Source organism: Erpetoichthys calabaricus, chromosome 2 (genome assembly GCF_900747795.2).
Source record: "Erpetoichthys calabaricus chromosome 2, fErpCal1.3, whole genome shotgun sequence".
NCBI classification, from domain to species: Eukaryota; Metazoa; Chordata; class Cladistia; order Polypteriformes; family Polypteridae; genus Erpetoichthys; species Erpetoichthys calabaricus.
In genome coordinates this window covers 153,545,817-153,560,194 of record NC_041395.2, presented here as the reverse complement: position 1 = coordinate 153,560,194, position 14,378 = coordinate 153,545,817, and the positions used below count along the sequence as shown (strand labels likewise).

Genomic DNA, 14,378 nt, shown 5'->3' with positions numbered 1-14,378 from the left:
TTAAACTGTACAAACACTGAAGTAATTGAACTACTGAGGGGTGTAAAGCAAGGTATTAGCTAAACAGATGAGCACATTAATTGTACTGGATTTACTATCAGTACTGAAACATTTGCTGTTTGGAATAAGGGATCGTTTGGATTTCAGATGGACTTGCTTTATGCCCCTAGTTGTTGCCATGTTTAGCTTGTTTACAAAACAATTTTTAATAAATGAAATCAAGGCAGTAGTTTTAACTGTCCATCCAGCCATTTATTAGGAAAATATTTAATTACTGACTGTGCAAGGCTAGTGCCTATCCTAGCAACACTGAGCAAAAGCCTCGACCCATTACAATGAGGGATACCAGTAGATTTAAGGGTACACTCACGCACACACACACAAACACAGACACTCACTCACATAAACACAAGCACATTGACACACACTTACATTGGGCCAACTTACAGACAACAAGTACCCTAAAATGCTTGCCTTTTCCAAAAAAAACAGAATACCTATAGAAATCCTTTAGATACAGCCAGACTGTGCAAACTCCAAAGACCACTGACCAGGCCATGGGTTAAATTTGAGACTCTGAGATGTTTGTAATAAGTATAACTTTTATTTTAGGTAATAATATGTTGTCCTTTTTTTAAACAGAATCACTGATGACAGTATAAAAACACTGCTAGTGTATGTTTAAAATGAAACTCCATTCAGTAAAATATATTAATAGCAGCTGTTTCTCCTATCACATTGGGTATAATGCAGTAGATGAGTGTTTAAAGAGGTGGGCTGAAATCCACAAGTGCATAGACTCGGTCAACAAGCATTAAATCGACCGTCTTTTGGACAAAAAAAGAAAAAAAAAACTTATTTAATATTATGTTATTATATGCACCCCAAAAGACATTATATGAAATACATTTTGCATTCACCTTGGTCATGATCTTCTCATGTTCACAGCAGTACTGCACATTCTTCGCGATTGTTATACTGGCAATACTTTGGGTTTGGACACAATGCTTCTCATAGGTTTTTAAAAACCTTCTTAAAATTGTGCCAGCCTCAACGGTCGAACTTTTTTTGCCATTTTTTCCGCCTTTGTTTTCTTTCTTCTTTTTCCCAGACATCAATTCTTTTTTCATCTTCGTTGCATAATGCAGACTGGCAAAAAAAAATCTAAAAGAAGAAAAATAAATCTGTGATTAAAACAGAAAACAGGTCGTGCTATGCGGCGCCGTGAATGAATCTTTGTACCAGGCAGAGGGTGGTTAGCACCTTAAGCATCTCCCAGGAGATTCATGAAAACAAGAGGAAGCATCTCATGACGCTATAGAGTCACACTAATTAAATAAAAGGAAATACAGCTAGTCAACATACTAAGCGCGCCTCTCTGTTCTTAGTATTAAATACAAAAGAGCACTTTATTTACTAGCGGACTATTATTAAGAAGTGTTTCTGCTGTGCAGCTCATCGAATGTCTTAGTTTACGTAACGTTTTCTACCCTGCACGACGACTGCTTTCGAGTGACCAGATAATACAGTGTGTTGGCTTTTACAAATACATATAAACACAACAAGTAAAGCAAAACGACAGTTTTTGGCAACATGTGCTTGCTTGCTTGCCTGCATGCGGCTTTGAATGATCTAAGCGTCCTTTTCTATGGAAACGGGGGCGCGAAGTCAACTCCCGTTCAAAACGCGAAATGAGATATGTCCCTAACGACTCGCCGTCCTGCAGTTTAACTCGAAGTCAGTCCCGGCCGGCTGTCAGTGCGAGAGTCAGCGACTCAGTGTAACTGAGCGAGTCCACAAAGAACACCAGATGTCCGGCGGACTTTCATTCCAACTAATGCCTCAATAAGGCCAAGTGTTCCTTTACTTTGCTGTATATCCATTCTCAACAAGTGACATTTTCAAAGTGTATGTATAATGTGTCAATGCTACATAGTATGACGTGGGCTGACTTGTAACGCATTTAACAGTGATGCACACTTCGTACACAGAGTAAGTGATAAAGTATGTTAGGTCATATTGGTGTAGGGGAGAGGGTAAGTTGAGCCATTTTTTACTTAGGCTGTCCTCTAGGCAAGGGAAAGTGATATATAAATAAAACCAAAATGTCCACATCTTTTTCAGGATGTTTCCCGTCAGTGGAAATGCTAAGAATACATACATGACATATGAAAAAGAAAATGTGACCTCTTGAAAAAAAGTGGTCTTGTGGCTCAACTTGCCCCAGCTTAGGGGTAAGTTGAGCCAAGCCAGGGGGTAAATTGAGCCACCTGTGTGTAAACTGACCAATATACTTTTTCCAGTTTAAACCTGATTGTCATTTTGAATTATCCTAAAGGAAACTTTAAACTATATATAAATAAGTCAAATGCAAGTGTACTGTTCAAAATATTTTAATAAAAATGATGATATAACAATTGAACACTATCAACAGTGCAGAACAACTGTAATGAACACACAAAAAAGAATACTGTGGTTTTCCTTAACTATCTGCTCCACATTCCACCCCTCAAGGTTGCAGGGAAACATGAATTGCTGCTCTCGCCATGCAGTTCCTCCAGCCTTTTGAGGTTGAGGCAGCTTCTTTACCACTTCACCTTGCCGGAAAAGTGCCACGTCATCCTCCTTGAAAACAAAAGTTGGTTTCCCTTTAGCTGTGCTCCCTCAGATTCTTCAGAGATATCTTGCAGTTACTTCTTCGCCCTCAAGATTCTAAACCAAGCCAATGTAATGGTAGCTCCTGTGTTTGGTTGCAAAGTTAACTATAACAAAGTCACCAACTAACAAGTCTGTGCTTTCTGGTTCACTTCTCTCATCCTCTGTTGCGTCATCCTCAGATGTGTCTTCGAGTGGGATGGGAACATCACTCTCAGAGCTACTGCTCACTGTGATTTTCTTCCTGGTTTGTTTCTTCTTCAGCTTTCCTTTTTCTTTTATGTTACTTTGCTTTTTCCCCTGCAGTTTCTTTGCTCTCTCTTTGTGAGCCCTTTCAATTGCCTGCTTTTCAGGTGTATCGCTTAGGATCCTTGTTTTTACACGCTTTCACTTTGTTTGTGCTCTGGGATGTGGACTTTTGGGTAAGGGCAGAATTTCATCTGCAGACACATATGCAGTGTGGCTGAGACACATATCTGTGTCACCTGGTAATGCACATCCTTGTGGGGAGGTTGATGAAGGCAGCATAGAAGTAATGGAGGTTGAAGTAGTGGATGGATTATCTGCTGTGGTTGGCTCATCGGCAGTAGATGGATCTACTACAGTGGGAGACTGTTATTCAGGGTTTGGTCTGTCTGACACCATGGATGGTGCAAACTCAGCATCTGGGAAAATATCTCAGTTGTATGGAAAGATCCCTGTGAACCTAAATCCAGAAATTTTATTCCGTGGTGTCATTGCTGACATGAAAGCTTCATTCACACATCCAGCGATCTGGTAAATGGTGGCTGTTTTACCTGGGTTAGATCTCATCCACCCAACAAGAGCTTTGTTGAAGTGGGTCTTGAATGGACCATACACACTCTTGTCCAGAGGCTGCATGCGGTGGGATGTGTGGGGTGGATTGGTGTGCAGAACAACACCCTTGGTCTTTGCAATATTGACTGCCTTGAGTGAGATGTGGGCCTCGTGGTTATTAAGGATTAGCAGCATTGGATGGTCAGAGGAGCAGTTGGTGTACTGAACCAGGTGTTCAAGAAACCCAGCAAAGGTGTCTTCATTGTGGTTCAACTTACCCCAAGGCATCTGGCTCATTTTACCCCATAGCCACCACTTTGGAAAAAAGTTACCTAGCTTAGCAATTCAAGCTATCCTTTAGCTAAATGGTTCAAATGGTTTAATATGCTAGTAAATCATCAACATGTATGGTATTAATTTTTAGGCCTCGATAAATTAGCTTTCATGTTACAGTCAAAATAACTGAAATGCAAAAAATTTACTTTGACAAGGCAAAAACAGGTTTTTGTGAATAGAGCATACTTACCACACTACCACAAGCTTCTTTCAATCACAGGGGAAGCAAAATGGAGGGTGTTTTCAAAATTTATGGTCACATGACAACAAATCTGCACTATTGCCTAGATAAAGGGGGTGGGTCAACTTACCCACTGGCTCAACTTACCCCACTCTCCCCTACTGTTAAAGAGTTTTTCTTCCAAATAAATGGTGTACTATAATGTGATTAACAAGCACACGTGTTGAGTACCAAAAGTGCTTAATTTAATTACAGCATGCAGTAAGTTTATCCATCCATCCATTTTCCAACCCGCTGAATCCGAACACAGGGTCATGGGGGTCTGCTGGAGCCAATCCCAGCCAACACAGGGCACAAGGCAGGAACCAATCCCGGGCAGGGTGCCAACCCACTGCAGGACACACACAAACACACCCACACACCAAGCACACACTAGGGACAATTTAGAATCGCCAATCCACCTAACCTGCATGTCTTTGGACTGTGGGAGGAAACCGGAGCGCCCGGAGGAAACCCACGCAGACACGGGGAGAACATGCAAACTCCACGCAGGGTGGACCCGGGAAGCGAACCCGGGTCCCCAGGTCTCCCAACTGCGAGGCAGCAGCGCTACCCACTGTGCCACCGTGCTGCCCCAGTAAGTTTATATCCATCCAAATCCCGAATCAGCATAAAACAATGTTAGCGAAACTGGAAACCTGGCAACATCATTTCTAGTGCAGAAACCAACTTTAGCCAGGGTCCAAGTCTACCGCAGATTACAGTGACCCTCACACCCGCTTAGGCTGAGCCAATTTTAAATTAGCCTAGCATGTTCAGGTTCAGAAAGTGGAAGAAAAAAAGTGCTGACACAGGGAGAATATTCAAATTCCACACATGCACTGAATATGTATCTCTTTTAATTCAGTCCACTGGACCTATGAGGCAGCATCAATAACCACTGCACCGCCATGCTGCCTGGGACTAGATGTCTGATTCGTGGCATAGACTGCTGTTTAATTGCTCCAGAGACCTAGGTGCAGATCTCAGTACTATCAGTACATTTTCCTATGTCCACAGGGCTTTCTCCTACATTCTTGTAGTGGATTCAGATGGTATTCAATCCCCTGCATCCTCTGCACACTTTATTGTGTTGTAGATCTAATTTTAAATGGATTTATGTGCCAGTTTGCCAATCCGTCTACACTTAATAACCCTTAATGACAAAGTGAAAAATTATTTTCAGAAAGGTTTAAAACTTAATTAAAAATCAAAAACTAAAATCCCTCATTTATACAAGCATTCAAACACTTAGCTGTAGCGTTCCAAATTGTGGTCAGACACGTTCTGTTTGCTCCAATTCTCTTTGAGATGTGTCCAGAACTTGATTGGTAAATTTAAAACTGTGGTAAATGTAATGGATTGGACACAATTTAGAAAAGCACACTTCTGTGTATATAAAGTCCTACAATTCACACTGCATCTAAGGAGAAAACATACCACGAAGTCCATGGAACTTTCTGCAGATCTCCATGATAAAATTATGGTGAGGCATATATCAGGGAAAGTGTACAAAACCATTCCTATTGCTTTGACTGTTTCCAGGAACACAGTGGCCCTAATAACTGGAAGAAGTTTAGGAACACCAGGGCTCTTCCAAAAGTTGACCACCCAGCCAAACTGAATTACCAGTCAAGAGGTTCAGAGAGCTGCTGAGACAAGGGGACCTATCAAAAGGACAACCATCTCAGCTGCACTCCATCAATCAGGTGTTTATGGCAGAGTGCCAAATTCTTAGTTGGAGTTTACCTAATTGTATTTTAAAGGACGCCAAAAAGATGAGGAAAAATATTCTTTGGTCTAATAAGACAAAATTGAACTCCTTGGGCAGAACTCCAAGAACTATGTCTGGAGGAAACCAGGCACTGCTCACCACCTGCCTAATACCATCCCTATGGTGATGCAAGATGGTGGCAGAAACATGTTTTGGGGGTGTTTCTCAGTGGCAGGGATAAACTAACCTGCCTTTCTTAAGTAAAATTCTAGAGAAGGCAGTCATTATGCAGCTTAATGATCACCTCACTAAACATGCTCTTCTTGATAAGTTTCAGTCGGGTTTCAGAACAAATCACAGTACAGAAACTGCACTCGTTAAAGTAGTAAATGACTTGCGGGTAAATGCAGACAGAGGCCATTTATCTGTTCTCATCCTCTTAGATCTGAGTGCAGCATTCAATACCATTGATCACAATATTCTTAGAAATCGCCTTAGTCAATGGGTGGTCCTCTCTGGCAGTGTCTTAAATTGGTTTGAATCCTACCTGGCAGGTAGAAAATTCTTTGTAAGCTGTGGTAATTATACTTCAAAGACACATGATATTCTATATGGTGTTCCACAATGTGAATTTCCCCTTGGGATTAATAAAGTATCTATCTATCTATCTATCTATCTATCTATCTATCTATCTATCTATCTATCTATCTATCTATCTATCTATCTATCTATCTATCTATCTATCTATCTATCTATCTATCTATCTATCTATCTATCTATCTATCTATCTATCTATCTATCTATCTATCTATCTATCTATCTATCACAAGGCTCTATCCTGGGTCCGCTGCTCTTTTCAATTTACATGCTTCCGTTAGGACAGATTATCTCGGGGCATAACTTGAGCTTCCACAGCTATGCTGATGACACACAACTGTATTTATCAATAGCGCCTGACGACCCCAACTCTCTTGATTCACTAACACAATGTCTTAATTGTGTTTCTGAATGGATGAGTAGTAATTTTCTCAAACTAAATAAAGAGAAAACAGAAATCTTAGTGATTGGCAATAATGGATATAATGAGGTTATCAGAAATAAACTTGATGCATTAGGATTAAAAGTCAAAACGGAGGTAAGGAAATTGGAGGTAACTATTGACTCTGACCTAAATTTTAAATCACATATTAATCAGATTATTAGGACAGCATTTTTTCACTTAAGAAATATAGCAAAAGTTTTAGACCCCTTGTAACATTGCAAGATGCTGAGAAATTAATCCACGCTTTTGTTTTCAGTCGACTAGATTACTGCAACGCTCTCCTCTCAGGACTACCCAAAAAAGACATAAATCGATTGCAACTAGTGCAGAATGCAGCTGCTAGAATCTTAACTAGGAAAAGAAAATCTGAGCACATCTCTCCAGTTTTGATGTCACTACACTGGTTACCTGTGTCATTTAGAATTGACTTTAAAATCCTGCTTATAGTTTACAAAGCCTTAAATAATCTCGCTCCATTTTATATTTCGGAATGTCTTATACCTTACACTCCAAATCGTAACCTTAGATCTTCAAATGAGTGTCTACATAGAATTCCAAGTGCTAAACTTAAAAGAAGTGGTGAGGTGGCCTTCTGCTGTTATGCACCTAAAATCTGGAATAGCCTGCCAATAGGAATTCGCCAGGCTAATACGGTGGAGCACTTTAAAACACTGCTGAAAACACATTACTTTAACATGGCTTTCTCATAGCTTCATCTTAGTTTAATCCTGATGCTCTGTATTTTCAATTAATTACCATGATTATTCCTGGTGGCGCCACCACCACCTGATCAAAGCACTGTGATGTCCCTACATTGATGGATTAAAGGCCAGAAGTCCACATGACCATCATCATCAAGTTCTTCCATGAGAACCCTGAATACAGTGAGGACTGATTGAGGTCATTTATGTTAGGTAGAATGCCTAGAGTGGGCTGAGTGGTCTCGTGGCCTCGGAACCCCTGCAGATTTTATTTTTTTCTCCAGTCATCTGGAGTTCTTTTTTTTTTGTTTTCTCTTTTCTCCCTGGCCATTGGACCTTGCTTTTTGTTCTATGTTAATTAGTGTTCCCTTATTCTAATTTTTATTTATTTTATCTTTTTTCTCTTTCTTCGTCATGTAAAGCACTTTGAGCTGCATTATTTGTATGAAAATGTGCTATATAAATAAATGTTGTTGTTGTTGTTGTTGGTAAGAATTAAGGAAAGAATGAACGCGTTCATATACAGAAAGGTCCTTGAAGAACACCTGCTCCAGAGTGTACGCCACCTCAGACTGGAGTGATGGTTCACCTTTTAGCACAATAATGAAGTGTGCATTCAAATGCCTCAGGGCTAATCTCTGACTGTGCTTGAGTGGTCCAGCCAAAGTCCAGACTTATAGAACATCTACGGAGTGACTTAACAATGGCAGTTTACGGATGCTTACCCAAGAGGACTCAAAGTTGTAATTGCTGCCAAAGAGACTTCTAGAATGTACTAAAGTAAGGTTTTGAATACTTACCTGAATGACAGATTTCAGTTTTTGGTTTTCAATAAGTTTTCAAAACTCTGAAAACATGTTTTCTCTTTGTCAATATGGGTTATTAAGTGTAGATTGCTGGGTAGAAATGGCAAATGAATTAATTTAAAATTAAAGGGGTCTGAATATTTTGTGAATCCACTGTATTTCATTGACAGTTCACACCTCTAAGATGACCATATATGAAAGACTGTGGCTGTTTGCCTCTGTATGGTCTGCAATAGACAGATATCTTTTCTGGGACTGTTTCCTACCTTCCACTTAATTGTCGAGATGGTTTGCACTCATCAGAAAGAGGCTGTTTCAATAGTATTTAATAAAACATTAGACAAAGACAGTTCAGGAAGACCAATGTACTTCTGGATATAAAAGACAAACACATATCTTTGTTATTGTATATTTCATCCAGAAATAAAACACCCATCAGTTGGTCACTGCTGCCTCAACATCTACTACACAGATACAAAGTTTCAAATGAAAAATTAATGTACGGATCTCTGTCCTATAGAAAATAAATGGTTACTACATGTAAAATGTATCAGTTGTGGCCAAGTACTTTATGATACAGGGTATCTTTCTAGTTTGTGAAAAACATAAAATCCTTTCTGATGGCATGTCAGAGGAACCATGAATAGTGCTGCAAATGTAGGGTCAAATCCAGACCAGTGTTGCAGGTCAATGCTTTCATCATATACTGTATGTGATTCCAACACAGTGGCTTTCATTTGTGAAAGTGTTGTTGGGTGTTCAAACCATCTATCCATTACTCAAGATTGGGCTGGAGTGTTAGAATCTAGCCTGGAAGAACTGGATAAAGTCAGAGACCAACCATGCACAGGAGACACATCACCCTTACAAAGCCCATTTATAGTCACCAATTAGAGTAGTATCTACATCTTTGATACAAAGGAAATTAAAACTATGCAGACACAGGAAGAACATACTAACACCACACAGACAATAACTAGGCTCAAGCTTCCTTTGACACTATAATGTCAGACAAACAGTTTGGAAAATCAGGGAATTAATGAGGCCTATATGCAAAACACTAAATTTCAAAGCAGTAATATATATATATATATATATATATATATATATATATATATATATATATACCTTTAAGGAAGGTTGTTATCTTGACCGCATGCTGTTTTTTTTAAATTGGTACCTCTAACACAAATGAAAGGTGAAAAGCTTAAACAAATACATCAAAATAAATAAACAGCCCGTAAATATCCTCATGTGTTTTGAAACAACAACACTGTATTATTATAGTTAACATATTTCATTGTGAACACTAACTTCAAGGACTTTAAACATGCTATACAGTTTCTTGTAGAGTTGCAGCCTAGACAAGTGAACATACTTGCGTAGAATTTCACAGAGAGTCAGTGAGGGGGATGGGACAGTTCATTACCTTAGCCAATACTGTATATTTGCATAATAATCTGAAAATGTCTTAATTTTTACTTCATATAAAGAAGAATTCTATTTGTCACTTCACATAATTACAGGAGTGGTAAAAGGAAAAATACATAAATTAATAACCAGACATGAAATTATTTACACAAATAACCATTTTAAAAACACTCATGTTTACATGTAAGAATTGCCTTTGCCAACAGTGATAAGTTAGCAACCAGCCTTGCAAGGTATGCCAATCACTAGCAAGAGACATTAATTGACCCCAGACAAATTTGAAATGGCCGGTAAAGTTGCAATAAATGTTTATGAAACCAGAGGCACAGGAAAATACACTAGAAATTGGGAGAAGCATATGATTTCCACATAGAAGAAACCCTAGGGAGGAATCAAACTAGGCTTGAGCACTGCCTGTGGAATCCCAACACTGTTGTCTGCACACATAAATGTTTAAATTGATAGTTTTAAGTGGATAAACCAGTTGACTGCTTGTTCAATTAGTCTTAAATACCTCTTGGATTATTTAAATAATTGCAGTTCACTACATATTTACAGACCATGGCTGTATCAGGTATCAAAAGTCTGGCTGAAACTCAAAGGCTTGCAGACTGTTTCATTATTGAGGCAAACTTATATGCTGAAGCTTACTCAACCATAAATAATATAGAAATAGACTCCTGAAGACCACTTGCATGAGCATGGGATACATGGCATTAACACCTTCCATGTCTTCCATATAACCAGCAGCTATAAGTCAGTCATCTCCTTCCATGCACTGAATGACTCCATGCACGGTCCAATAAACGTATTCTCCCCATCCCAAACTGGCTTCGTGAATTTCTTTGACACTGACATGAATAATTCACAAACTCATGGCTCTTGATTCAGCTTCAGTATATTGTAGTTTTTAATTTTTTTTTAAATTTCCTGTTTAACTTAGTTTTAAAGTTTTTTTCATTTCCTAAAAATGGTCTATCACAGGGGTGGGCAAAGTCATTCCTGGAGGGCCACAGTGGCTGCGGGTTTTTGGTCCAACCCAGTTGCTTAATTAGAAAACAATCCTTGCCAATAATTACATTTCATGGCTTGTTAGTGCTTTCACTCTGCTATGTCAAGTCATTCTCATATCCTACATTTTTTTTTCATTCCAAGGATATCATCCAAATACTTTGAAGTGTAAAACGGAGGGGTAATTCTCAGTCCTTCACTTTTTTTTCTTCTCTTTCCTTCCAAGTATTTAATTAAACCAAATAATGCACGATAAATACACACAGGTGTAAAGGGTAACAAGCAAAATGGATAACTGCTGGTTTCTTTTGTCATTTGCATCTTATTGTTAATAAGGAGCAATTAAAAACTGAGAATGCAGCTGTTTAAGATTTAAATAAGCAATAAGGGTTCAAAATCTTAATGAAGGAGATAACTAAAATGAAGCAGAAGTGTTTCTAGAGAAATAAGTGCTTCTTACTAAACAATCGGGTTGGAACAAAAACCTGCAGCCACTACGGCCCTCTAGGATGACTTTGCCCACCCCTGGTCTATCACAATGTCCAAACCATAAACAGAGAAAATGAAGGTTGATTTGTGCGTCCCTTTTGTCAGTTTATGAACTTTGTTCATACATTCAACTTTATATCATTTCATAGTTCTGAGAAACTACTATCTTTTAGTTGTAAAATGGTAAGTTGCAATATGTTCATATCACAATAATTAAAATTAATACTGACATATATCATAGGATATCTTAAAATGCATACCAGATTTTAAGCCTGCTTGGTCCTGAGCAGGGTGCTGCTAGAGCCTTTCCCAGCAAGTATATGGCACAAGGCAGGAACAATCCCTGGACAGGGCACCAGTCCGTTGCAGGGTGAACACAACAGGGCTAATTCTCTAATGTCTCCAATCCACCTAATCTACATGTCTTTGTACTGTGGGAAGAAACCATGTAGACATGGGGAGAACATGCAAACTCCATGCAGAGAGGACCCGGTATTCAAACTTTGGTCCCTTAATTGTGAGACAGCAGTGCTATGACTGTGCCACCCAAGACTTAAAATATTTTCCCAATCTGTTATAATTGCAAAACTTGGTATCCCAGCAACGCTCATAGTACAACAGAGAGAGCTGAATTGCTTCTTCATGTGACCTGACAAGAATTGAAATCGTAACCTCCACTGTTTGCATAAATGATTAATTTAAAAGTTCAGCACCTACCAATCACATGGATCATGTTTTTTCATATAGCTAAGACTGCGAATATATATTTTTTATCTTTTTTTTCATTCCATTTCCTTAGGGAATAATTTATCCAATTGTAAGAATGTTACAGTTGCTTTCTTATCTAGACATATAGCATGTCAGAGTGAGGAAGTTATATTTGCTTTTCAGTTGGGAGTTTTGGTTTTGAACACAAGGATTCAGATGTTATTAATGAAACTCAATTGCTGGCATCTCTGAATAAAATGGCAAAATCTCTGCAAAAGACCTTTAAAGCCAAATAATGCAGTTATGTAAACTCACTTGAAGTCTTGTAAATTAATAAATTAGCAATACACTTCTATAGTTGGAACTTAATAATATGTTTGCAATGGAGTTCTATTTTCTCTACATTTTCATTTGTGTTGATAGGTATCTGTTTAAGAGAAACATTTAGAGGTTTTGATGCTAACCTGGGATTTTGGGTCACTTTTCAAGCATTTTTGGATCAGGACAGCATTTGATTTGGTGTGATGGCATTCTCTTTCAGTTGCATATAATCCTGAATTTTCTGGACTTGCAGATAATCTGTCACATTGTAAAAAAATTCTGTTGAAATTGCTTTGTAACCCATTCCAGATGCACAGGTATCAGCAATCTTTTCTGTCTTCTGATTGCTATATGACTCATGCCATAATAATATCACATTTGTATGCAAGACTAAGCTCCTTATCAATCTATAAATCTGACCCTGTCATCCACTGTCTGTCTATCAATTTTCTAAAATCTCCTTACTGTGTTACAAGGTGGTAGGGTATTAATCGTACTTGTTTGGGATATCAGTCCATTGAAGGGTACATTCACAAAAATACACATAATTTAATGTTTCCAGTAACATCTTTCATAAGTGGGAGAAAACTGGATTGCTAAGAACATGCAGAGGCCAAATGAACAGTTTCCAGGTTGGAATTTAAAACCAAGTCACCAGAGTTGTAAGGCAGAAGTGCTAACTCCTGTGTCACATTATCACCAACTATTTTATAATGATGTGCTCAAAATATAAAACCTTTTTGGTTTATGAGATGATGTACCTACAATTCAATTAATTTTACAAAAAACTAAATTAATTTATATTTACTTTCTGTTTCACTAAACAATTGCACCCTTTCTATTAGGAAAGTAAAGAAAGGTTTTATTTCAGTAAGGATTTCACAGTGAAAATGCAAAATTTATAGACTCATTTGGGCTCAAAAACATTTACAGGTATGTGGCATGGAATATGGAAAAACACATATTTTATTTCAAACTGTGCTTCCTATACCAGGGAAAGGTATACATCCCAGGCTCTGGTCTGTGACATAAGGAGTTGTTAGCGGCCAAAAATGCCAGAGGAGATGACAAGGGCTTAGGAAGCTAATATGCAACTGATGCTAAGATTATGGAAATACAGAAAGTATGTTTTCAGAAGCTTACTGGATTCTTGGTATTGTCACTTTTTTAATGGCAAATGTGTTGGTGCACTGGCAAAGGACTGGAGTTAGGAAGGTGGCTGCCATTTATGGATTACAACCAATATGTCTTCCCTATAGGCAGTTATAAAGAAAGAAGACAGATGGAAAATAATTATAATTAAAAAACAACTTTTAATTTTTATATTTTTTTATTAAGAGTCATCTTTACCCAAGGTGACGTGTAGAAATCAGGTCAAATGCAAGACTGTTTCCTAAATATGAAAAGAAAATGATCAGTCTTAAACTAATTCTTTTTAACTGTTTGATTTACTTTCTTTATGTTTTCTGCAGAATAATGTAAGTTATATAAGTATGAAATAATAGGCATTCCCTTTTTAATAAAGAAAAAAACCTGAACACATGACAAGGGGCATCTTACTTTTGGTAAAGATCATTCCTAAATTTTCAATTCATCACCCATTAAATAAAAAAAGATTGGCTTTGGCATGTAAAATGTGAATTATTATTTGTCTTTAGTACACTACATAAGAACATATGACTAATTTGTAACTGTAAACATGAAACAGAGTAAGTGATTAGACTGAATACACATTTTAAATCTGCTTTTAAGTCATGGGAAGTTATAGACTGAGTATTGAATAAACCATTCCACCATTGATGAAAGGTGTGCCATCACTATGATTCATGAAGGTATATATGTACATTTTTGATAAACTGCACAAACAGGAAACAGCAAGCCAAAGCAGAGGATGTAATTCTTTTTTTGGAAAATGCATGGTCGATTAAGACTGATCAGGTAAATGGCTTTATTTTGTGGAACAGCATGATATATTTTTTCCAATATATTTTTCTTATAATGCGTATGGCTGAAGTGTATAATGATCGTTGTTTGACAGTAATTACTTGAAGATTAAACAGATATTATATTATATAAAAATGTTTATGATATTATGCCATCTAAAATACACCCATTTAGAAGTCAGTGTAGCTTTAATTAACATGTT

At 37.8% G+C, this 14,378-nt stretch overlaps 1 protein-coding gene across 1 annotated transcript in view; it reads right to left on the bottom strand.

Moving 5' to 3' along the window:
- The window catches only part of LOC114643695 (uncharacterized), a 36,125-nt gene extending 34,495 nt beyond the window's left edge, over positions 1 to 1,630 (bottom strand). The window contains exons 1-2 of the mRNA XM_028792207.2: positions 1,418 to 1,630; positions 921 to 1,164 (exon numbers count right to left, since the gene is read on the bottom strand). Of these exons, the coding sequence (XP_028648040.2) occupies positions 921 to 1,130 (210 nt within the window). The 5' untranslated portion in view covers positions 1,131 to 1,164; positions 1,418 to 1,630. The remainder of the gene's footprint in view (positions 1 to 920; positions 1,165 to 1,417) is intronic.
- Positions 1,631 to 14,378: the final 12,748 nt, after the last annotated feature.